Source organism: Mustela nigripes, chromosome 13 (assembly GCF_022355385.1).
Source record: "Mustela nigripes isolate SB6536 chromosome 13, MUSNIG.SB6536, whole genome shotgun sequence".
Taxonomy (NCBI): domain Eukaryota; kingdom Metazoa; phylum Chordata; class Mammalia; order Carnivora; family Mustelidae; genus Mustela; species Mustela nigripes.
The window spans coordinates 8,424,478-8,450,986 of record NC_081569.1 but is presented as its reverse complement, the minus strand read 5'-3'; the positions used below and the strand labels follow the sequence as shown (position 1 = coordinate 8,450,986).

At 40.2% G+C, this 26,509-nt stretch overlaps 1 protein-coding gene across 1 annotated transcript in view; it reads left to right on the top strand.

Annotated features, from left to right (window-relative positions):
- Window positions 1–26,509, top strand: part of AGBL1 (AGBL carboxypeptidase 1) — a 661,016-nt gene that overhangs the window by 434,712 nt on the left and 199,795 nt on the right. The window contains exon 20 of the mRNA XM_059418473.1: window positions 5,346–5,509. Coding sequence (XP_059274456.1) covers window positions 5,346–5,509 — 164 coding nt within the window. The remainder of the gene's footprint in view (window positions 1–5,345; window positions 5,510–26,509) is intronic.

The window sequence follows — 26,509 nt, the reverse complement described above, 5'->3', positions numbered from 1 at the left end:
AGTTATATTTTCCATCTCAACATATCGCTACTTCTGAGCTCCTGTCACATCTTTAACTTTACTTTACCAATGCAATCTACTCTTGATCCTTTATGAGATTATAAACAAGAAATGTCTTAGATTTTTCTCATTTCTGGTGGTGAATCTTTTTCATAAAAAAGACATTTGTTCAGTGTCTCAGAGTGTCATTCTCTTAACTGCAGTATTTGTGCAGTATTTGTGCATAGGTGTAACATTTTCCCCCCTGTGTGTGCTTTAGAGAGTGTCCAATTTTACCGAAAGAGACAGGCTTTGCCAAAAGGTGTTGTAGATCTTTGGATCTGTAAGATTATTGAATCTATAGGATACTAATTCCTCTCCACTTACAACTTGGGTTTAGGGATGGAAACAGAGGCCCGTGCGAACTTTGAGAACCAAGGGAAGAGCACCACATAGAGGCAGGGCCTCCAAAGATGAGGACATCTTGCTGAATCCGTGACAGCACAGTGTGTGAAGGGAGGGCATGAGGATGCTCGACTGTCTTGGCCATGGCTTTGGGTACAGCAGACAGAAAAGGAAAAGTCCTCATTCATAATTTCTAAACACAAATCCTCTTTTAAGCAGGTTAGGGGTCAAAGCTTAAGTGTATGCTGTGGCCCTAAAGGCTTTAAACTGAGGCCTTAGCCGGTAGTGGTCCCGATGGGTAGTCCCTAAGTACCTCATAGAAGAAAACACAAACTGGAGCAAAGAGCCTTGAGCCCTATCCACAGAGACTTTCTTCAAATTCAAAAAATGTGAATTTAGACTCTCAAAATATCATAAAGTATTTTAGCAGGCAGACCTACAGTATTGACATTAAACAGGAAGTTTAATGATGGATGCCCACAAAGACCATTTATACAGGACTAATCGGGAAGGGGAATATAAAATAACCATGTTTATAGTGTTCCAGAGACAGTTTTTGAGATGAATGAATCAAAGAGCAGATTCAGTGAAGCTGGAGAGCAAATTGTTAAAACGGAACATTGATATGAAAAGATACTCCGAATTTATTGTATTGATAGAGAAATTTAAAAAATATAAAAGTAAAGTTAAGAGTTATGGACAACAGAGTAAAAATAAATAAGCTTAATAGGAGTGTTATGCTTGTCTTTGCTTTCTTTCCGGGGAACGGGGGAGAGGCAACACCCAGAAAGATAGTGGCTTACAGTTTTCTGAAACTGATAAGAGACACCAGTCTGTAGTGTCAGTAAATTACACATAAAAGAAATAAAAGTAAATCTAAATGTAATTCAGGAGTGTAGTGCGGAAGGGAAGTCTCCTCCTTTATTAGCATGCTAAACTTTTTAAAAAAGTTTCTGGTATGTGGATCTTCTCTTGATAACATCTCTCCTCCAAATTTCTCTGTTTTATCAGCAAATCACACCAAAAATGTCTAAAAGGTATATGTGGTATTGGTGGTGGTCACCTCCATCTTCATTGTGAGATGGTCACCAGAAATCACGTCATTATGTGTCTTGTACTTTGCTTTTTTCAAACCCACCTGTGGTTAAATCAGAAGTGTTTTCCATATTGTTAAATGGCTGTTATAATTATCGCTTTAATGGCTTTATTATAACTCATCAAATTTATTCCATTATAATTTCCTCAGCCATTTCTTCCTTACTAGATATTTAGTGTTTTATTTCCTTCAAATTTTGAGTATTATATATAACTTTGACACAGTATATATATTTTATGCATATAGCTTCACTTTTATTTTGAATCAGTCCCTCAGGAAAAATTTACAGAAGTGACATTACCATGTCAGATGTCATTGCATTTTGATATGTGCCAGCTTTTATCATAAGAGTCCGCACTATGTATCATAAATTTGAATATATTTCTACCCATTTGCTGGGTGTAAGAGGCATTTTTATTTAATAATAAAATAAAGTATTTTTTCCATGCTTGGTTATTAATTGCTTTCCTCCTTTTGTTCACCAATTATCAATATATGTACTTTTTAAACATGTTTGTGGACCCTGTGTTTATCTTACCAATATGTAATTTTCTTAATTAACACAAATATTCCTCCCATATCTATGGTACTTAAGTGTGTGATGGTGAGGGTAGTAGCCAATTATGGAGACGAATATACATGTGAATCAACTGTCTGGCTCCGCTAACACTCATTTCTAACACTGTTCTCTCTTTCCTTTCCCTTTTAAAGTAGTTGAACAAGCAAAAAATATTCAGCTCCCAGACCATTGTAAAGCTGGGGTTGGCTCTATTACACAGGTCTGGCCAATAAAATATAAGCAAGTGTGTGCTGGTACCTCCATTCTCCATTTTCTCTTTCTCTTTCCTTGAATGATGTGCTGGCTGGAGCTACAGCAGCCTCCTTGCAATCATGAGAAAACCTGGAGAATGACAGATACGGTAGTCCTGATTTTCTTAGGGCACTGATGTTTAATGCCATAAACTTTCTACCTGAAAACTTATCATGGAAAATAAAACACCATTCATGTTAAAGTCACTATAGTCAGTCTTTCTGTTACTGGCGATGGAAAAAAAATTGTAATTAACACATATTGGCTGAGAGGAGAGGAGAGTTGGAGCTCTATTTTGACAGACAGAGACCACAAGTAGGCAGAGAGGCAGTCAGAGAGACGGGGGGAAGCAGGCTCCCTGCTGAGCAGAGAGCCCGATGCGGGGCTCGATCCCAGGACCCTGGGATCATGACTGGAGCCAAAGGCAGAGGCTTTACTCCACTGAGCCAGCCAGGTGCCCCGAGTCTCTATTTTAGTAAGACTCACTTTTAAAGTAGCCCAAAGGCAGTTTCATTTATGAACTTGTGACTGTAGACCCATGATAACTGATGCAGGCAGATCTCAGGCTTTCTAAATTTTGTCTACCTGTTTTCTGGATCATATCCAGAGATGTGAATGCATCCCCTGAAGCAAAAATGAAGTATTTCACTCTTCGTGACATTTGGCAGTGGCGGAACATAATTAAAGGCATTCATATACTTGCTACCCCAAAAAGCGAAGTTCCACTTGACAAATAGGGTGTGTATCCAAGAGATGGTCCGTTCATGCTGCTCCATAGCCGTCCACATAAAGCCATTGCTTATCCATTTCTCATATTTTGAAGATAAGCTATATAATAAACTATTGGCTCCATGCCAGGGATCATGCTCGGTTCTTGCCTTTGAGGATTTCATTTCTAGATTGTGTATGGCGGTAAGAAGAGACTATCCATATCAATAAATTTTTTGGATACCGGGTGAGAGTAAAAAGAGTGTATTAAAGAAAGATTCATAATGGAGATCAAAATGGAATAGGTGATTTACTCAAGACCACGAAGCCAGTAAGTGGTACAAGTTCCTTTAATCCAGGTCTTCTCAACAAGTCTTTTTTAGAATACCAACAATTGCTTGAAATAAATGGACTGATATTTGGGATATGGAAATATTTTTTGTTATAAAATTGCTATCGTTTTGGCTGTTTTTTTATAGAAGCTGACTTATACCATGGTGTTGCCCCTGACCTCTCAAGATGGCTCATGCAGTGAGATTTGTTTCCACCAAGGATTTGTCCTCCTTTTGACCTGTAGGTGCTCTGCTAGAGGCTGGGGTTACACATATGTATCAGGCAACCTGCCTGCCTTGAGGGGCCGGATTTAGTTCATATGCTCCTTGTTTACTCTTTCTTGCCACCAGCAAGGTGGCTGATTGAGGAGGAGGGCATGGCCTTCGCTTTGTAACTCCCCACGCAGCTGGCCATTCTAGAAGGAAGAAGAACAGCCAGGAAAACAAGGTGTAAGAACAAGGTTGGAACTTTAGCAAATGGAAAGAGACTGAGATGTTTCTCTCTTTAAACAGTGATCTTTTCTACTGACTGAAGAAAAATTACTTGTTAAACATCTGTCTTCCCCTCCCATTTCTGTTGTTTACAGAGGAACAGACTCCCCTTTACTCTGAAGCAGTGTCTCCTTTCTTTAGGAAAACAGGTGTCCAAACATGCAGCAAATAAAATTTTCAAACAACTTTGAAATAAGCTGAAATAGACCTACTTTCCTTTATCCTTTTACCTAGAAATTCTTTCGTGAGGCTGATAAATTCCCAGTTTGCAATTTTGTTTTCCGTTGTGATGCTTATGACCAATCTTTTTGGATTTTTACTATTACATCTCTGTTTCCTGTATCACTGCTATTTGGATATGAAAATCTCTTTAAAAAATAATATTCAACTATTAATACTTTTTCATTGAAATGAAATATATTTATAGAGATAGAGAACTCAGGACCACGTTGAATTCTGTCATATTAGATATATTTGCTAGGCATAAGGAAGGAGAAATTGAGCTGATACTGACCAGCATTTTGTAGACCCTGGATTATCACCACATGCCCAAACGTGTGGAGGGAAGAATTTTGATCTCATTTTTCAGATGAGAAAATTGGAGCTAATAGTGTTCATTAAGTCCAAGATCACACAATCAGAAAATGGTGAAGTCAAGATTCAAATCCAATTCCTATCTAATTTCAAAAACCATGCAGTTTGTACTTCATTATGTAATGGATAACACTTTGTTGAAGAGTCAACTCATGATTCACTTACTAGTCCCTATCACTGTGCGTTCATGGATAAACTATCAGCTGCATGGGTCTAACTCTCCTTTCCCTGTGTAATGGATGAAATAGCAACACCTACCTCATATAACTTTAATAAGTATTCATTGAATTAAATCCATGTGAATGGGCTCAGAACAGCATGTGGCACCTAGTAAATGCTCAATAAAATTGTTTATTATTGTATGTTGCTTCATGGGTAATAGCACAGAGTAAATATCATGGCTTTTCTCTCACGTACTATCACATTACAGATTAAATAAATGCTGGTGGCGTTGTCTTTAAGTTTTGGACTTTATATATAAAGGATCTCCCTCATTCTTGTCCACTGGTTGACAGAAAGGAAAGGGCATCTCTTAATACAGTCGTTTACAATCTTTTGTTTCAACAGTGGAACCCTTTTTAAAAATACAGATGGAAGCACTGTTGTTTTGATTAAAGAGGGGGAAGTGAACACCACATCTGGAACACCACATACCTCTCTGCCCTTCAGGACCCCTGCCAGCGCATTACTGTCCTTGGTGGGTGGGGGGTGGTTCCTTCTGGGAAACCCTGGATGACACATAACGTAGACTGAGAACTACCAATCCAGAAAACACCCAACAAAGCCCATTAGATAGCGGCTGATGAATGCTATTAATTCTCAATTTCTGTGATATTCATGTGTCCAGGAGTTCTCTCTCTCTATTCCAAATTGTCTTCACTCCATTCCCATTATATAGTCTCTTCTGATGGTTTTATTTACCTGGCAGGGTCTCCAGTTTGGCACCAGTGAGCTGGAGGAGATGGGAGCCATGTTCTGCTTGAGTTTACTCATCTTGGAACTCAAGTCCGTAAGCTGCAGCCGTCAGCTCCTGACCCGGGCCGCGACTCTCCTGAATGCGGTTGAAGAAGCCCTGGACCACCACCTCCAACGGTAAGTTGCTCACAGCAGTGGGAGGGAGATTTGGACCTCGGTGTTCCGATCGGAGCCCATCTTGGAGGTGAAAGCCAAGTGGTCCTACAGGTCTTTGACGAGGAGACCATACGGAGAAGCCGCCAACTGAAGGTCAGGACAGTGGTGGTTTAATGGAGCCAGACCCGGGGCATCCTCACTTCTTGCTGAACACAGAGCGAATGGTGCCTACTTGTACACATAAAAGCATATATAAAGCTACATGTATCTATAAACATGTATTATACATAAATTTTGCTTATGGTAGAGAAGATGCAGCTTAGCAAACACACACACATGGACCTATGCGTCTGCTTGCCAGTAGCGTGCCAGTAGCGTGTTTGTATGTATACAAGCATCATTTTGGAGCCATTACTCAGCAAAAAAAGGCAATCTCATGGCCAACATGTAGGAACTTGGGGACAAGAAATATTTGACTCTCCCTGTTCTTAAAAAGCACTGTTCCTTCTCAGATCATGAGAAGAACCACCTGACGGTGATTTATGTATTGGCCTGGAGACCCTGACTCACGGCTACCGCAGGGGAATGAGGGATCTCCAAGAACTGTGAGGATCATTAATGGTGTTGAGTCAAGAGAGGGAGAACCATTATCCAAATGAGCTCTTTTGATGCTCTTTACTATAGACAGATATTTTAGACTTGATCAAAACAGAAGCAGGGGGCAAGAAAGAAAGAATGGCCGTGTGGGAGAAGAGAGGACCAAGAAAAGAAGAGTCAAAGAAGACTAAGTCAATTGGCCATGCTTTGAGGCAGGGAATAGATGGGGCCTTGAGCGGCTGGGGGAGGAAGTGGCTGCTAGTAAACCAGGAAGCATCTCCTCATGCCCTTCTGGTCCAAAGGCAGAGATCAAGCCATTGATACTGGGGCTGTTTTATTTCTAGCGTATTTTCATTAATCTTCTTCCTGCCGCTGTGAGGCTGCGGTTCCAATGTGACTTCTCACCAAATGGCCAGTCAAGCCTGGAAAGATCTAGCAGCGTAAATTAATTTTGCTTTGGAAGGTACTGGTTTCTCTGAGACTTAATTACCTAAATGCGGTAATTAACTTGCTCATCACACTGTACTGTAGATCACAGACCATGGAGACCTAAGTAAATCTGGACCTCTTTCCTCCCTCGAGACACTGGCCCTGATTTCTATTGTTTTGACATCATCCCGACTGCTGTCTGCCCCTGCTCCTTTCGGTCCCGCTCAGCACCCCCAGGCGTGGTGCGTTGGGCATCACTGTGGCGGGTCAGTGTCTTCCCTCTTGACAGCAAGTGCTTCCACCTGCCAGGATACATATTTCAACTTGTCTTCTCATCTTTTCCTTTGCTAAGCTGTGTTGGGTGCAGGCATGCCTGAATTTTCTTTCTTTCTTTCCTCCCCCCCCCCTTCTTCTCTGCTGCTCATTGAGGGAAGATTGAGCAGACCTGGCATTGCTTGCTTTCCCTGAATTGATTGCGCCCGTCTGTTTGATCCAATGCAGTGAGGATTAGTTGCCTGCAAACTGGAACAAGAGGAAATCTATCAAACAAGTGCCTCTTCTAATTCAAGTCTAAAGAATTTGGTGTCGAGCTCCAAATACAATGGCTGCTGTGTGGGTTGTCATAAGAAGATGGTATTTCCCGCTCCTCCCTGCCACTCTGCACTCCTGTTAATGTTTCAGTCACAAGCAGCGCATGCGTCCTGACGCTTGAAATCCTCCATGACCTCTGGCCCTCCTTAGGCTGGTGCAGCTTCTTAAGGGCAGGATACCTACATGCAGGATGTGATTCATGTGTGCATTTTATTTATTTATTTTATTATTTTATTTTTTTCATGTGTGTGTTTTAATTGGATTTGAATTCAGTTTAAGAGGCACTGAGTTTCGGTGCCGATGGCAGGATGGAATTTGCCCATTTCACCCAAATGTGTGTATCTCAATCCGTCTTTCTGTTCATCCAGGCAGTTGATCAAAATAGATGTGGTTCCTGCCCAAAGGACCCCAAACTACCTGAGAGCAAAATCACCTTGAACCTATCTTGACCCAGTAAATATTCTAGCCAATAAGCGTGTATCCATTAAAGGATGGCAGAGGGGAACTTAAGACAGTAAAATCTGTTGGTTTGCAATCAACAGCAGGCTGTTCGAGTACCCTTTGATTAGTTTCTGATGAATAGGGCTCCATCACAAGATATAATAATCAGGACAGCCAAGCAAATCCTAGGGATCCAGTTAGCAACAGGTTCTCCCTCTAATATGAAGGGTGTGACTAATGTTTATCAACACTGCGCTCCGTATGGTTTCAAGAGGAGAGATCTGCCACCCCCTTCCCCACCTAACCTTTCCCTGGGCATGCTCTGCAGGACAGGCTTGCAGACTTCAGGAGGATTCTTTTTTAGTTGCACAGAAGGAAATACTAGGGAAGGTAAAGGGCAAGTTTTTACCTAAAACTCTTTTTTTTTTTTTTTAGATTTTTAAAAAAAAACTTATTTATTTGACAGAGAGAGAGAGAGAGAGAGAGAGATTGATTACAAGTAGTCAGAGAGCCAGGCAGAGAGAGAGGGAGAAGCAGGCTTCCTGCTGAGCAGAGAGCCCAATGCTGGGCTTGATCCCAGGACCCTGGGATCATGACCTAAGCCCAAAGCAGAGGCTTAAACCACCGAGCCACCCAGGTGCCCCTAAAACTCTGTATTTAAAGAAACGCGAGGACATGGTATTTTGAGTCTCTTCGGCCCCATAGAAATTGTTCACCCCTGGGGAGTGATGTTCTGGGAAGATAAAATATGGCTCTGCGCCCCGAACAACGTGTTTTTTGACAATAGGTTTCATGCCTCATTTACCATCAAAACAATTAGAGTGTAGTCAACATCCATGGAGCAACTTCACCATTTTTCATGAGCGGAGAAAGAGCAGAAATGGTGGATGTCTGCCCAGGGACTGAAGCTCAGACTGAAGTATGGTGCGGGCCTTCTTTGTTTGGGTTTGTCTTCTCCAGGTCTCTTCTTCCCAGTTGCTTGTTTAAGAAAAACGCCTGCAGACTCCTTCTCTCCTCTTCCCTCCTCCTTTTTCTCGGTCTTTTCCCTGGAAATACTTGCGCACATGCTGCAGGAATGCTCGGCTGTGTCTTCCGAGGTGTCGTGTATCTGTTGTGACAGGTCTTCTGCAAAGTCATTTCACAGGTTTGCTGCGTCAGCCCCTGCGCCTCTCCATCAGTATCCCTTCGCTGCCTCTAGCTCTTCTCCGCTGAGCTCCCCCATCTCCGCTTCTCCCTCCATTAATAACAGACACGCTCGGAGTTTCCGAGCTGTGCCTGGCTGATGGCTCAGGATCTGGTTTATTCTCCCAAACTGTGGTCTCTAAACCTTATCCCTTTTAAAATAGATTTTATTTCTAAGAGCTGTTTTAGCTTCACAGTACCATTGGGAGGAAAGTATGGATATCCCATGCATATTTTGCCCCCAACATATACAGCCTCTCCTATTATCAACATCCCCCACTGGAATGGAGGCATCTGTGGCAGTTGATGTAGTGACATTGACACATCATTATCATCAAAGTCCATCGTTTACCTTAGGGTTCACTCTTGCTGTTGTATATTCTGTGGGTTTGGACAAGTGTATAATGACATGTGTTATCATTATAGTTTCATACAGCATAAGTTTCAATGCCCTAAAAATCCTCTGTACTCTGCCTATTCAACCCTCCCTCCCCATGAACCCCTGGCAGCCACTGATCTTTTTACTGTGTCCATAGTTTAGCCTTTTCCAGAAAGTCATATAATTGGATCCATATAGTATGCAGGCTTTTCAGATTGGCCTCTTTCTCATAGAAATATGCATTCATGTTTCCTCCATGTCTTTTCGTGACTTGATAGCTCATTTAGTGTTAGCACTGACAAATATTCCATTGTCTGGATGATTCATAGTTTATTTACCCATTTGGCCACTGAAGGACATTTTGGCTGCCTCTAAGTTTCGGCAATTATGAATAAAGCTGCTATGAACATCCTTGGACAGGTTTTGTGTGGACAGAAGTTTTCAGCTCCTTTGCGTAAACACCAAAGAGTGTGATTGCTGGATCGTATGGTAAAAGCATGTTTTATTTTGTAAGAAATCGCCAAACTGTCTTCCAGAGTGGCTGCACTGTTTTGCATTCCCAGCAGCCATGAATGAGAGTTCATACTGCTCCACATCCTCACCAACATTTGTCTTTGTCAGTGTTCTGGATTTTGGCCATTCTTACAGGTGTCTAATGGCATCATTTCAATTTGCATTTTCTGGATGGCATACCAGGTGGAATGTCTTTTCATATGCTTATTTACCAGATGTATGTCTATCTTCTTTAGTGAGAAGTCTTTAAGGTCATTGGCCCATTTTTTAATCAGGTTCTTTCCTTATTGTTGAATTTTAAGAGCTCTTTGTATATTTGGGGTAACAGTCCTTTCTCAGATGTGTCTTTGGCAAATATTTTCTTCCAGTCTGTGGCTTGTCTTCTCCTTCTCTTCACAGTATCTTTCCCAGAGCAGAAATCTTTCATTTTAATGAAGTCAAGCTCATCAGTTACTCCTTTCATTCATCCTGCCTTTGTTTGGTATTATATCTGAAGAGTCATCGCCAAACTCAACTGGATTTTTTCTAACATGTCTTCTAGACACACCGGTTGCTTTCGCATTACAGTCTTTGCCATTTTTAGGTGAAAAGAGGATGTGGTTTTAATTTATAGTGTTACCTCTTCTGATATAGATAAAATGTTTCTGTATTATTTCTTTTTAAAATAAATTTCCTGGGTATGTCTTTTGGTTTTTATTCCTTTCAGCATCATGTTTTTTCCTTTCTTAAATTTATATTTAAATTAATTGAAATTTCTGTGTTAAAGATATTCAACACCTCTTTGTCATAGATATTGCAAATACTTTTCCTATTTACCTTTTCACACTTTTTTTTAATGTAGTTTATTGACTTTGGATGTTTTTGTTTTTACATGGACAGGTGTACCAGTTTTTTTCTTTGTCCCTTTTAGCTTTGACAGCATACCTCCTTCAGTTGAATAACAAATGATTCATAACTCAATTATCCAAATAATAATTCATTGTAAAACTGTGTCAATTGATATTATTATACTGAGGTAGATGCTTTTATAATGAGTCTATTTACATATTATAATTTCTTTTCCAGTTACAATTAAATAATTCCGTATTTCTAAATTAGTCACCATTTGCCCTAGTAATTACTAAATAATCCATCATTAATTAGTAATGCGAGTCTCTTTACAGTATCTACATGTGAATGTACCTAGGTCTATTTTTTGATGTTCTGTTCTCTTCAGTTTTTAATACTGTAGCTGTACAACTTAAATATGTAATGTTACAAGCACCACCTCATTAATATTTGTTTTAAAAATGTGCTTTGCTATTTTCCCTTCCTTGTTTTTTTTTTCACTGATGGGCCCTATAATGAGTTGTTAACTGCCAAGAATGAAACCACTGGGATTTTAACTCAAACTACATTAAATTTAACTCAAACTACATTAAAATTATAGATTTTTTGGTCTGTTGACTGTTTGCCCATATTGCTTTTTCAAAATCTGAAATTTTGTCCCACTAATTTAGCTCTTCTTTGGTGTTCACAAAGGAAGTATTGTAGGGGTTCCTTTTGTACCCTTTTGTGCAATTCTTAGATATATCATCAAAAGCTTTTAATTTTCATATTTTAAATTTTCTCATTACTCTTAAAAGTCTTTTCTACATATTTTTCTAAATGGCTGTCATCATGATATAGGAAAACTCTGAATATATATATATATATATTTATTTATCTGTTTATAATTTCATTGAACTCTGTAGTTATACCTAAAAGTGTTTCCATGGATTTTTCTGGTTTGTTTTTTTTTTTTTTAGAGAAGTTGTCATGCCATTTATAAATTTTGATAATTAGCTTTACTCGTTTTTGTGTTTTTTAAGATTTTATTTATTTATTTGACAGAGAGAGGGAGTACAAGCAGGAGGAGCTGCAGAGGGAGAGGAAGAAGTAGGCTCCCCGCTGAGCAGGGAGCCCAATGTGGGGCTTGATCCCAAGACCCTGAGATCATGTCCTGACCTGAAGGCAGATGCTTAACCCACTGAGCCACCCAGGCAGGCCTATAGCTTTACTCAGTTTTTATTCCTTTTTATAGTATTGGCTAGAGTTTGAGAACATTTTTAAGGCTGCTTCTATTCAGATCCTATATTCTATTCAGATCCTTGCTGTGAACCTAACTTCAAAATGGGAATGACTCTAAACATTTGAACATTAAGTAAAATGTCTGGTTTTGTTTTTTAATTTACTTGAGAGAGAGAGAGAGAGAGCATGAGAGAACAGGAGGTGGGGGAGGGGCAGATGGAGAGGGAGAAGCAGATGCCCCATTGAGCAGGGAGCCCAGTGCGGGGCTGGATCCCAGGACCCTGAGATCATGACCGGAGCCCAAAGCAAATGCTAACTGGCTGATCCACCTGGGCACCCCCATCTGTTGTTTTGATATTAATGCCTGATAACTTCTTTATAAATTAGCTTTTTAGCATATTAATTTAAAAAAGCAGGGTTGGATGATGAATTTCATCCATTTGTTTGGTATCTAGAAAAATGATTATTACTTTTTTTAAAATTTATTTTCAGCATAACAGTATTCATCGTTTTTGCACCACACCCAGTGCTCCATGCAACCCGTGCCCTCTCTAATACCCGCCACCTGGTTCCCCCAACCTCCCATCCCCCACCCCTTCAAAACCCTCAGATTGTTTTTCAGAGTCCATAGTCCCTCGTGAACCATGAGAGACTATGATTATTACTTTGAATTAATAAAGTCTAAAATTATGTTAGTAGAGCCTCTAATACTCATCCATCCTTGAAAATCTAAGATACCATTTTATCATAGATATTGGTATTATTTACTGTGAATTGAGGAGGTTTGTGCCTGTATTTGTGAATGAGTAAAATCTGTGTTTAGTGTGTATTGTTCTATGATGTGGAACACTTTCCATTTCCTAGGATTTATCCTTGAACATACACATCTTGAACATATACAAATTACCTGTAAAACCATTTGTTTCCCATTTGTTCGAAACAAAGATATTACTTGTCGACTTCTCTTTTCCCATATAAGGAGTATCTGTGACATTTAGATTGCCTTATAGTCATAATCAAATCACTTTAAAATTCAGTTTTGTTTAATTAGTTGCATTGCTCTTTTCTATCCATTCCATACAATCATGTCCCCATTATTTTTTCTAGGTTGATTCATGTCACATTTTTTGCTAGAGCATACCTTAAAAAAACAACAAAAAAAATTTTTTAATGAATTTTTTTGGGGGGTAAAGTAAATCAAAGGTATATTCTTCTTTTTGATAAAAAGATTTTATTTATTTATTTGCAAAAGAGAGAATGAGGGAAAGAGAGAGAGAGAGAGTGCACACATGAGAGGGGTGAGGGTTAGAAGGAAAAGCAGACTCCCCGCTGGGCAGGGAGCCTGATGTGGGACTTGATCCTGGGACTCCAGGATTATGACCTGAGCTGAAAGAAGTCGCTTAACTGAGCCACGCAGACGCCCTCAAAGGCACATTCTTGGCACATTCATATCCGTGTGACTCTTTCTTCCCCTTACACAGAAATTCCACTGAGCCTCCCTGGAGAATTCATTCACTGTAACAGTGTGGACATATTCTACCGTTTAATCCTGTACACTCAGTCTGGTTGGGCACCCTCAGCACGCACCCTGATTTTGTTGCCTTAATAGTTGTCCTGGTTTTTCTTGTTCATTAACATCAACATTCTTTTTCTAGCACATCAGAAATATTTCTTCTTTGGCATTTAGGTACTTCTGGTTGATTTCAGTTTGAACCTTTCTTCCCCTCTGACATGGCTTTCAATTCCCAGAAAGCAGTGATTCCATACCACGTCTTCGTCTTTGTTTCTCTGGAATGTTTGGCATCTGCTTCCCAACCTATGCCTCTGTCTCTTCCTCCCCCTTCATCATCTTTCTTCTTCAGTCCCATTCACCAAGTTCTGGAGGCTATTTGTCCTCACAGAGTCTCTCCTCTTTGCTAATAATGTGTTTTGATTTCCGTTACTTTACATTGAGATTCGTTGCTTCTGTTTCATTATTTCTTTTTTTTTTTTTTAACTCTTTTAATTTTTTATTTTTTATAAACATATATTTTTATCCCCAGGGGTACAGGTCTGTGAATCACCAGGTTTACACACTTCACAGCACTCACCAAATCACATACCCTCCCCAATGTCCATAATCCCACCCCCTTCTCCCAAACCCCCTCCCCCCGGCAACCCTCAGTTTGTTTTGTGAGATTAAGAGTCACTTATGGTTTGTCTCCCTCCCAATCCCATCTTGTTTCATTTATTCTTCTACCCACTTAAGCCTCCATGTTGCATCACCACTTCCTCATATCAGGGAGATCATATGATAGTTGTCTTTCTCTGCTTGACTTATTTCGCTAAGCATGATACGCTCTAGTTCCATCCATGTTGTTGCAAATGGCAAGATTTCATTTCTTTTGATGGCTGCATAGTATTCCATTGTGTATATATACCACATCTTCTTGATCCATTCATCTGTTGATGGACATCTAGGTTCTTTCCATAGTTTGGCTATTGTGGACATTGCTGCTATAAACATTCGGGTGCATGTGTCCCTTTGGATCACTACATTTGTATCTTTAGGGTAAATACCCAATAGTGCAATTGCTGGGTCATAGGGCAGTTCTATTTTCAACATTTTGAGGAACCTCCATGCTGTTTTCCAGAGTGGCTGCACCAGCTTGCATTCCCACCAACAGTGTAGGAGGGTTCCCCTTTCTCCGCATCCTCGCCAGCATCTGTCATTTCCTGACTTGTTGATTTTAGCCATTCTGACTGGTGTGAGGTGATATCTCATTGTGGTTTTGATTTGTATTTCCCTGATGCCGAGTGATATGGAGCACTTTTTCATGTGTCTGTTCGCCATCTGGATGTCTTCTTTGCAGAAATGTCTGTTCATGTCTTCTGCCCATTTCTTGATTGGATTATTTGTTCTTTGGGTGTTGAGTTTGCTAAGTTCTTTATAGATTCTGGACACTAGTCCTTTATCTGATATGTCGTTTGCAAATATCTTCTCCCATTCTGTCAGTTGTCTTTTGATTTTGTTAACTGTTTCCTTTGCTGTGCAAAAGCTTTTGATCTTGATGAAATCCCAGTAGTTCATTTTTTCCCTTGCTTCCCTTGCCTTTTGCGTTGTTCCTAGGAAGATGTTGCTGCGGCAGAGGTCGAAGAGGTTGCTGCCCGTGTTCTCCTCAAGGATTTTGATGGATTCCTTTCGTACATTGAGGTCCTTCATCCATTTTGAGTCTATTTTTGTGTGTGGTGTAAGGAAATGGTCCAATTTCATTTTTCTGCATGTGGCTGTCCAATTTTCCCAGCACCATTTATTGAAAAGGCTGTCTTTTTTCCATTGGACATTCTTTCCTGCTTTGTCGAAGATTAGTTGACCATAGATTTGAGGGTCTATTTCTGGGCTCTCTATTCTGTTCCATTGATCTATGTGTCTGTTTTTGTGCCAGTACCATGCTGTCTTGATGATGACAGCTTTGTAATAGAGCTTGAAGTCCGGAATTGTGATGCCACCAACGTTGGCTTTCTTTTTCAATATCCCTTTGGCTATTCGAGGTCTTTTCTGGTTCCATATAAATTTTAGAATTATTTGTTCCATTTCTTTGAAAAAGATGGATGGTACTTTGATAGGAATTGCATTAAATGTGTAGATTGCTTTAGGTAGCATAGACATTTTCACAATATTTATTCTTCCAATCCAGGAGCATGGAACATTTTTCCATTTCTTTGTGTCTTCCTCAATTTCTTTCATGAGTACTTTATAGTTTTCTGAGTATAGATTCTGTGTCTCTTTGGTTAGGTTTATTCCTAGGTATCTTATGGTTTTGGATGCAATTGTAAATGGGATTGACTCCTTAATATCTCTTTCTTCTGTCTTGCTGTTGGTGTAGAGAAATGCAACTGATTTCTGTGCATTGATTTTATATCCTGACACTTTACTGAATTCCTGTATAAGTTCTAGCAGTTTTGGAGTGGAGTCTTTTGGGTTTTCCACATATAGTATCATATCATCTGCGAAGAGTGATAATTTGACTTCTTTGCCGATTTGGATGCCTTTAATTTCCTTTTGTTGTCTGATTGCTGAGGCTAGGACCTCTAGTACGATGTTGAATAGCAGTGGTGATAATGGACATCCCTGCCGTGTTCCTGACCTTAGCGGAAAAGCTTTCAGTTTTTCTCCATTGAGAATGATATTTGCGGTGGGTTTTTCATAGATGGCTTTGATGATATTGAGGTATGTGCCCTCTATCCCTACACTTTGAAGAGTTTTGATCAGGAAGGGATGTTGTACTTTGTCAAATGCTTTTTCAGCATCTATTGAGAGTATCATATGGTTCTTGTTCTTTCTTTTATTGATGTGTTGTATCACATTGACTGATTTGCGGATGTTGAACCAACCTTGCAGCCCTGGAATAAATCCCACTTGGTCGTGGTGAATAATCTTTTTAATGTACTGTTGAATCCTATTGGCTAGTATTTTGTTGAGTATTTTCGCATCTGTGTTCATCAAGGATATCGGTCTATAGCTCTCTTTTTTGGTGGGATCCTTGTCTGGTTTTGGGATCAAGGTGATGCTGGCCTCATAAAATGAGTTTGGAAGTTTTCCTTCCATTTCTATTTTTTGGAACAGTTTCAGGAGAATAGGAATTAGTTCTTCTTTAAATGTTTGGTAGAATTCCCCCGGGAAGCCGTCTGGCCCTGGGCTTTTGTTTGTTTGGAGATTTTTAATGACTGTTTCAATCTCCTTACTGGTTATGGGTCTGTTCAGGCTTTCTATTTCTTCCTGGTTCAGTTGTGGTAGTTTATATGTCTCTAGGAATGCATCCATTTCTTCCAGATTGTCAAATTTATTGCCGTAGAGTTGCTCATAGTATGTTCTTATAATAGTTTGTATTTCTTTGGTGTTAGTTGTGATCTCTCCTCTTTCATTCATGATTTTATTTATTTGGGTCCTTTCTCTTTTCTTTTTGATAAGTCGGGCCAGGGGTTTATCAATTTTATTAATTCTTTCAAAGAACCAGCTCCTAGTTTCGTTGATTTGTTCTATTGTTTTTTTGGTTTCTATTTCATTGATTTCTGCTCTGATCTTTATGATTTCTCTTCTCCTGCTGGGCTTAGGGTTTCTTTCTTGTTCTTTCTCCAGCTCCTTTAGGTGTAGGGTTAGGTTGTGTACCAGAGACCTTTCTTGTTTCTTGAGAAAGGCTTGTACCGCTATATATTTTCCTCTCAGGACTGCCTTTGTTGTGTCCCACAGATTTTGAACCGTTGTATTTTCATTATCATTTGTTTCCATGATTTTTTTCAATTCTTCTTTAATTTCCCGGTTGACCCATTCATTCTTTAGAAGGATGCTGTTTAGTCTCCATGTATTTTGGTTCTTTTCAAACTTCCTTTTGTGGTTGAGTTCTAGCTTTAGAGCATTGTGGTCTGAAAATATGCAGGGAATGATCCCAATCTTTTGATACCGGTTGAGTCCTGATTTAGGACCGAGGATGTGATCTATTCTGGAGAATGTTCCATGTGCACTAGAGAAGAATGTGTATTCTTTTGCTTTGGGATGAAATATTCTGAATATATCTGTGATGTCCATCTGGTCCAGTGTGTCATTTAAGGCCTTTATTTCCTTGCTGATCTTTTGCTTGGATGACCTGTCCATTTCAGTGAGGGGAGTGTTAAAGTCCCCTACTATTATTGTATTATTGTTGATGTGTTTCTTTGATTTTGTTATTAATTGGTTTATATAGTTGGCTGCTCCCACGTTGGGGGCATAGATATTTAAAATTGTTAAATCTTCTTGTTGGACAGACCCTTTGAGTATGATATAGTGTCCTTCCTCATCTCTTATTATAGTCTTTGGCTTAAAATCTAATTGATCTGATATAAGGATTGCCACTCCTGCTTCCTTCTGATGTCCATTAGCATGGTAAATTCTTTTCCACCCCCTCACTTTAAATCTGGAGGTGTCTTCGGGCTTAAAATGTGTTTCTTGGAGGCAACATATAGATGGGTTTTGTTTTTTTATCCATTCTGATACCCTGTGTCTTTTGACAGGGGCATTTAGCCCATTCACATTCAGGGTAACTATTGAGAGATATGAATTTAGTGCCATTGTATTGCCTGTAAGGTGACTGTTACTGTATATGGTCTCTGTTCCTTTCTGATCTACCACTTGTAGGCTCTCTCTTTGCTTAGAGGACCCCTTTCAATATTTCCTGTAGAGCTGGTTTGGTATTTGCAAATTCTTTCAGTTGTTGTTTGTCCTGGAAGCTTTTAATCTCTCCTTCTATTTTCAATGATAGCCTAGCTGGATATAGTATTCTTGGCTGCATGTTTTTCTCGTTTAGTGCTCTGAAAATATCATGCCAGCTCTTTCTGGCCTGCCAGGTCTCTGTGGATAAGTCGCTGCCAATCTAATATTTTTACCATTGTATGTTACAGACTTCTTTTCCCGGGCTGCTTTCAGGATTTTCTCTTTGTCATTGAGACTTGTAAATTTTACTATTAGGTGACGGGGTGTGGGCCTATTCTTATTGATTTTGAGGGGCATTCTCTGAACCTCCTGAATTTTGATGCTCGTTCCCTTTGCCATATTGGGGAAATTCTCCCCAATAATTCTCTCCAGTATACCTTCTGCTCCCTTCTCACTTTCTTCTTCTTCTGGAATCCCAATTATTCTAATGTTGTTTCGTCTTATGGTGTCACTTATCTCTCGAATTCTCCCCTCGTGGTCCAGTAGCTGTTTGTCCCTCTTTTGCTCAGCTTCTTTATTCTCTGTCATTTGGTCTTCTATATCACTAATTCTTTCTTCTGCCTCATTTATCCTAGCAGTGAGAGCCTCCATTTTTGATTGCACCTCATTAATAGCTTTTTTGATTTCAACTTGGTTAGATTTTAATTCTTTTATTTCTCCAGAAAGGGCTTTTATATCTCTCGAGAGGGTTTCTCTAATATCTTCCATGCCTTTTTCGAGCCCGGCTAGAACCTTGAGAATTGTCATTCTGAACTCTAGATCTGACATATTACCGATGTCTGTATTGATTAGGTGCCTAGCCTTTGGTACTGCCTCTTGTTCTTTTTTTTGTGTTGAATTTTTACGTCTTGTCATTTTGTCCAGATAAGAGTAAATGAAGGGGCAACAACCCCAGGAAAATATGCTTTAACCAAATTAGAAGAGATCCAAAATCGTGAGTGGGGAGAAAGGGGATAAAAAGAGGTTCAAAAAGGAAGAAAGAAAAAAGAAAAAGAAAAGAAAAGAAAAGAAAAGAATTTTTAAAAAAAGAAAACACCTAAGAAAAATGTAAAAAAAATATATATATATATTAGATAAACTAGTAAAAAATCGTTAAAAAAGAAAAAGGTAACAGTTAAAAAAAAATTTTACCCGAAGGCGAGAAAAAAAAAATGTATAAGAAAAAATTAAATTAACTGCAAGACTAAAAAAAATCACAGGAAAAAAGCCATGAGTTCCGTGCTTGGCTTTCTCCTCCTCTGGAATTCTGCTGCTCTCCTTGGTATTGAAACCGCACTCCTTGGTAGGTGAACTTGGTCTTGGCTGGATTTCTTGTTGATCTTCTGGGGGAGGGGCCTGTTGTAGTGATTCTCAAGTGTCTTTGCCCCAGGCGGAATTACACCGCCCTTACCCGGGGCCGGGGTGAGTAATCCGCTCGGGTTTGCTTTCAGGAGCTTTTGTTCCCTGAGCGCTTTCCGTAGAGTTCCAGAGGACGGGAATACAAATGGCGGCCTCCTGGTCTCCGGCCCGGAGGAGCCGAGAGCCCAGGGCCCCACTCCTCAGTGCGCCCTCAGAGAACAGCGCCCAGTTACTCCCGTCTGCCTGACCTCCGGCCGCGCTCCGAGCTCACCGAGCCTGCGACCGGTTCAAGGTAACACGGAGCTGCGAGCTTACTGTCGGCTTTGTCTCTGTAGCCGGCTTTCCCGTTCCAATACCCGCAAGCTCTGCGACACTCAGACACCCCCGATCCTTCTGTGACCCTGCGGGACCTGAGGCCACACTGACCCCGCGTGGGCTTCGCCCCGGTTTAGCCTCTGGAGCGATGTCCCTCAGCGGAACAGACTTTTAAAAGTCCTGATTTTGTGCGCGGTTGCTCCGCCGCTTGCCGGGAGCCGGCCCCTCCCCCCGGGGTCTATCTTCCCGTCGCTTTGGATTCACTTCTCCGCTGGTCCTACCTTTCAGAAATTCTGTTTCCAGAATTGCTGTTCTTCTTCTCTTCGATCTGCCGATGGATTTTCAGGTGTTTGCAATCTTTAGATAAGCTATCTAGCTGATCTCCGGCTAGCTGAAGCAGTCTCAGCTTGCTACTTCTCCGCCATCTTGACTCCTCCCTGTTTCATTATTTCTCATTAGCATCATCTCTTTTATTCCTTTTGTAATATGGTCTGTTCCTGTTCCATTTAAATCTGTACTTTTTTCATATAATGTTTCATAAATTCCATTTTAAAAAAATTTTCCTGATACCTTCCCAGGAACTACGTCAGACTGGCTTCCATTTCTGGTGGCCGGTCATTCCCCAAAGTGTGCATCTCTCTGTTCTTGGTGGAGGCATCCATTTCTTTGTAGGTCAACATTTCAACATTTCACCACATCACAACTTTTCACCTCCCGGATTGTTCTGATCCGTCCCTCCTCTTCTTTCAGCTTCTATTCCCTCATTTCTTGTTGACTCATCTTTAAATCATGAGAGCTCTGTCAAGACTCACAATTGCATGATAATCCAGGCTTTGGGTGTTCTTTGAACTCTGGTGCAGTCTCACCCAATGCAGATCATTCCCCTGTGTGTAGTGACTTGATTTAGATGGTGCTTTTTCTTTGAGATTTCATGTTACTTTGGCTTTTATCTGAGAGTATAGATTTTAGGATGATTGTATTGGGGAAGTTAAGGAGGAAGGAAGAGTTCTAGGCATCCCTGGACATGCTCTGACTTTCTCAGGATGACCACTTAATATTTTCTGAGAGAATATGTGAATTAATTGAGATTTACTGTTATGAGTGAACTAGTATTAGAAGTGAGTTCATATTTTAGATTCCTTTTGGAGGAAATTAATGACAGTTGTGATGGCCATGATGTACTCTCCGAAGTCACTTGCCATATCATCTCATTGAAGCATTTCAATAACCCTACAAAGTAGGCATTGTTATGTCCATGTACTGGTAAACCCATTGTGACTTAGAAAGACCCTGAGGCTTGCCGAAAATGGCAGAGTTGGTAAGTTGTAGAGCTAGCATTTGAACCAGGCCAAAGAATCAGTGCTCTTAATCACAAAGACATTCTGTCTTCTGATAGATAGTAATAGTGAACACATAAGAAACATTTATTCTTTTCACTACCGGACTGTGCATTTTGCATGCATCACTCTTTCCTTGTTTTATCTTTTAAACTGGGGGTTGGCAGACTTTTTCTGGAAAGAGACAGAAGACGTTTTAAGTTTTGTGGACCATATGGTCTCTTTGCGACTGCTCAGCTCTGCTGTGTTAGCATAGAAGTAGCCATAGACAGTATGTAAATATATGGACATGGCTGTATTTCACGAAAACGTTATTTACAAAAATAAGCAATGGACTGGATTTGTCCGACTAAGCCATAGTTCGCCAACTCTTGCTTTCAACACTTCTTTGAGGTGTGTACGATTATTATCTGCCCTGTGCAGATGAAGAAACTGGAACTCGGAGAAGCCATGTGTCTTGCCTTTCCCCGAAGCTGGTAAAAAGATTAGGGGTAAAACCAGTTAGTATGGCTAGGCATCCTTGATGCTTAATGACTACAAATACTAAGCCTTACCGACCTTTAGGATGGTCAGTGAATGGTACCTATCTCATCTCTCCTGAGTTCCAAATCAAATAAGAAACAGAACACAGGAGCTGATCAGATTGAAATAAAACATAACTGCTTTATTACTGGTAATGAGTTCGTGATCATGTCCCCACCAGAATTGAACTTCCTTACCCCGAACTATAGGGTTAGAGTCTGCCTTGCTAAGCCAGTCATGCATGGGAGCAGTGGGTGTGTTCTGAGTCAGGTCATACAGGAAGAGAAGGAACACTGAGGCCACAGGGTGCTCAAGTTCACTCAGCATCTCCCCCCAAACCACCAGTTCCATGTTATTCTTCCTTCCTTAGAAAGAATGAATGGGGACAGAAAGTGGAGTACAAATGTCTACTCCGGGGCCAAGATGGGCCAAAATGGGGACTCTAGAAATCAGCAGAATCCCTCCCCAAAAGGTACCATTATAACGAAACAGTCATAGAGGCTCAGTGTTTTATACTCTATTTCCATCAATTCCCATTCTTATTACCTTGAAATTTTGATAATATCATTCTTCCTTTGTCTTTTGTCACCCTTACTACATTCAGATTATTTTTTAAAAGTAGCCCATGGTATCCAAATAGGAGAATATTTTTAGTTTCATTCTATAGTTGTAGGCAGAGAAATGCCCAGTGATTACAAGAAGGGAAATGCTAGAATGGGACCTAGGCTGGGGGCCTCTTGAGACTGAATATCATATGTTCCTTTAAAACAGTAAATGGTTCCCTAGTGGATCAAAATAAATGAACTAACCAGGAAGAAATGCTAATCTTAGCTTGGAAAAATAGCAACAGAAAACCCAATTCCATTTGTAAAGAAAGGCAAAGTCAAGTATTTTTGTTATTTAAAATAATCTGTTAAATAAAATAATTAAAATACAAATGTTAGTGTGTCTATGAGGAGGGAGATTTAATATCATACAGCTGTCTGTAAACTGGTTTACTTTCCTCTGGAGAGGAATCTAGCAACTTGTAAAATGGTCCATCAAAACCTCTCATTTAATCCTGTATTTCCAGCTCTAATATCCCTTAAGAAAATAAACTTAACAGAAAACAATATTTAATATGTAGGTATTTGTAGCAATGATACTTATATCCCCCAATGAATTTAAACAGTCCAGATTCTTAGCAGTAGTAAGAAGAAAAGAAAACCATTGTTGATTAATTTTGTAGAATAGTATGAAACTGTAAAAATAATTTGTATGTTAATATGTGTGTGTATGTGTATATATATATATATTTATATATATATATATATAGAATAACAATAATAACAAACATTCATTAGAGCTTAACTATGAATCAGTTGCTGGGCTAAGCATTTTAAAATTATTATGTCAATCAGATATATAATCCTGTGTGACAGATGCTATTATTAGCCTCCCCTTTTGCAAAAAAAAAAAATTAAGTTTTATGGAGGTTAAGAGTTTTGCCAAATGTCATGAATCTTTTTTTTAATTTTTTTTAAAGATTTTATTTGTTTATTTGACAGACAGAGATCACAAGTAGGCAGAGAGGCAGGCAGAAAGAGGGGGGAAGCAGGCTCGCCACTGAGCAGAGAACCCGATGTGGGGCTCGATCCCAGCACCCTGGGATCATGACCTGAGCCGAAGGCAGAGGCTTTAACCCACTGAGCCAAATGTCATGAATCTTAAGAGACTGCTGGCTTTTGAAGTTCATCTGTGTAACTCCTAGAGTTGGGGGCCATTGAGGTTATAATATAAATTGAAGGTAACGTTATTAGTTTCGTGAATCCTACAGTCCCCCAACTATATGTCTTGGGTGCACATATGTCTCTGTGTGTTTGTTAAGTTTTAAAATCTGAATAATTTGGGTCATTTTGGCCCAGAAATATCCCTTGATTGTTTTAATACCATTCAGGGAAGTCGGTGCATGTCATCTTCGATGGAATGTTTATCTCCGTAGGTGGGATGCATCGCAAACCATGGGGAGAAGAATTCAAAAGAGGAAGATGAAAGAGATTGCAGACAGAGAGGAGTCAAAGTGCATTTTTTTTCATATTGCATTTGCTATTTGCAAAATGTTCACACTTAATAACAGCCATGGACGCTAACCTAAAAGAAATCCCATTTTACGAGTGATTCCATGGGAGCCCAGGGAGGCTAAGTGACTTGCTAGGTGTAGTTAAGTGATTTACCTACTGCCAGTCAACACTGGGGATATCGTTCACCTATGCCTCAGGCTCAACCAAATGAACAGCTGGTCTCCTGCCTATGAATCTATAAATACCTGAAAGTAAAATAGGCTACCAGACCCTAGAGAAGGTTTTTCATCAGGAAACTTGCTTCTCCTACTCTTTGTCGACTTCAGCCTATTCTGTCTTTGTCTTTGTTGTTAATTCTAAAAATGGAAGGCAAATAAAACCTGTGAAGTTTTTCCCAAATAGGAGAGCCTGTTTTTACTTAAGAAGGCTGCAAATAGCCTGGCATGGGTAGCTAAGTTAACTCAGTCGCTTTTCATTAATTTTTAGAGTACTTCCTTGTTCTATTTATTCTCCATGTTGACTCTCTGTTATGTAACCCCATGGCCTCCCTGTGACCTTTTCAAGGACCTGGCCCTTTAGTGTTGTGGTTCAAGGCAGCTTCACCTGTAGGAGTTAGTTTACCAGCTGTAACTAGGAGGGGAACATCAAACTATGGATTTGATCAAGGTGAAGGAAGGAAGGAGGAAGAGAGGAAGCGAGGGGAAAAGGGAGGGAGGAAGAAAGGAAGGGAAGGAGGAAGGGAGGAAAGGAAACAATCTCAGGAGCAGAAATCAAGGTCATGATACTCAAACCAGGATATCCTTAATAGGATAAAAAGACTCACGGAAAGCTTACCTTTTTGGTTCACAAGATCCTGAACTTAGATGATTCTGATGCAGAAGGAAGAAGGCTGCTTTTAAATTTCTAAGAACATTTCCATGTTTTGCCTGATTTCTTGATGCTGGCCAGGGGTCCAGTTCCCCTGTCTTGGGAGGGGACCAAGCTAAGAAGCCTGGGCACATCCACCGCACCCAAGAGGGAAGAGTCTGTCATGGGTTTTGCTCTCCCACAAGTTTCCATAAAGCCCCACTTTAATGCCCAGCTTGGTTGTCCTTAAGGACACATGGCCTTGATGCCAGGAAGCTAGGTTCTGGCTCAGAGTATTGCCGCAGACAGCTGGCTCTGTGACTCTGGAGAGGTGGCTCACCTTGTTTATCCTCAGGTTTCTTAGCTTCCAACGTAAAGGTCTTTGAATTTCTTTTAGCTCTAATGTCCTGTGCTCATTTTCAAGACTGCTGCCATTGACATCCTCCCACTCCAACTTGGGTAGGAAGGTTGCAACCCTGAATTCAAGACGTGAAAGGAAAGGCAATGGAATTATGCCAAATGGCACAAAGCTGATATTTGACTGCATGAAAATTGAATTTTATCTTGATGCCTACTGGGTATATAATAAAGGGACAGAGCATAACCATGCATAGACAAATTAAAGGAGATACAAATAATGATGAAGAAAAGGAGGCGGGAAAATGAAGACACAAAAGGTAAATGCAGAAGACAATGTCACAAATTTGGGGTGAAATTATGTAGTAGGGAAGGATGTCCAGCTAGCCATCCAATATTAAGGCAGAATCAGGTACAAGATGACCCTTTAAAAGGGGGCCTTAAATAATCTTAATAGGAATCAGAACATGTACTGTTTTCTGTTCCTAGATGTAGATGGTTCAGGAGAAAGGAATCCTGACTCACTTCTGCTTGACCACTTAAATTTTTAAAGATTTTATTTATTTATTTAAGAGAGAGAGAGAGAGAAAACAGACAGGGGGAAGGGCAGAGGAAGACGGAGAAGCAGACTCCCTGCTGAGCAAGGAGCCCAATGTGGGACTTGATCCCAGAACCCTGGGGTCATGACCTGAGCTGAAGGCCGATGCTTAGCCGACTGAGCCACCCTAGCATCCTCTGCTTAGAGGATCCCTTTAGACAAGGTTGTCCAACCCAGACCTCAGGTATGTCCTAAGAAGGCAAAAAGTCTCCTCAGTCATGTGATAGCTCATCACAGACTTACTGATTCTGTTTGTGGTAAAAGACGAGTCTACTGGAAAACAGATAGGAACCAATATGGCCCCAGGACAGTGGGAATGGAAACTAAATAAGAGCCAGTGTGTGTATGAATGGAAACTAAATAAGAGCCAGTGTGTGTATGATGATGGTATGCATCATTTTGTTATGTGGCTTTGAAACCAGGAGGCTGACTGGTTCCCTGTGCTTTGCCAGTGTGTGACAAAATATATACCAAGAAGAGCAGAATAGTGCTAATAGAATAGCATGTGCCAGGGAGTGTTATAAGGATTTGATATGCCGTATCTTAAAGAAGGCAAGCCCTAGGAAACCAGTAGTAGTAGTAGTAGTAGTAGTAGCCATAGTACTTATGTCATAGATGAATGGATGGAGTCTTAAGATATCATGCATCTGAAAAGGCTAACCCTCTACTGTGTAACTGATCCATAATTCAAACACAAGTAACTGAATCCAAATTTCTTCTTTTTCTTTCTGAAATGTGTTGCCTCTTATTCCCCCCCAAAACCCATAAAGCAGTCTTCAGTACAAATGGGGAAAACTTAGGCTATGAAATTTGATCTATATAAATCAACATTCTTAACCAAACAGCTGGCTCCTTTAGGTTCATTGCCAACATCACAGCATCCTCCATGGTAGGGAAACATACATGCCCATAAATCTCAACTTGGTCAATCTTTTATCCACTTAATGTTCAAAGGCCATGAGGCAAAACCAGCTAACCCATCTTTGTTGGTGTTCTTGTTGTTTATGTATTTAATCACATGGGGATGACCTAGTGAGGGTCAAGGAACTTCTCATTCTAAACAAAGGATGTGCAGTTAGCTTCCAGGTCTATCTACATCAGTGACTGAAGGTGTACTTTAGAAAGGATTGATCTAACTTTTGGAAAAAGGGCTTGGAGAGGTTGAGTAGTCTCTGCTTCCTATCAGTGAAGCCCCCAGGACATGGGGGTGATTGGCAATCCAGCCTCAGCTGTAGCTGAAG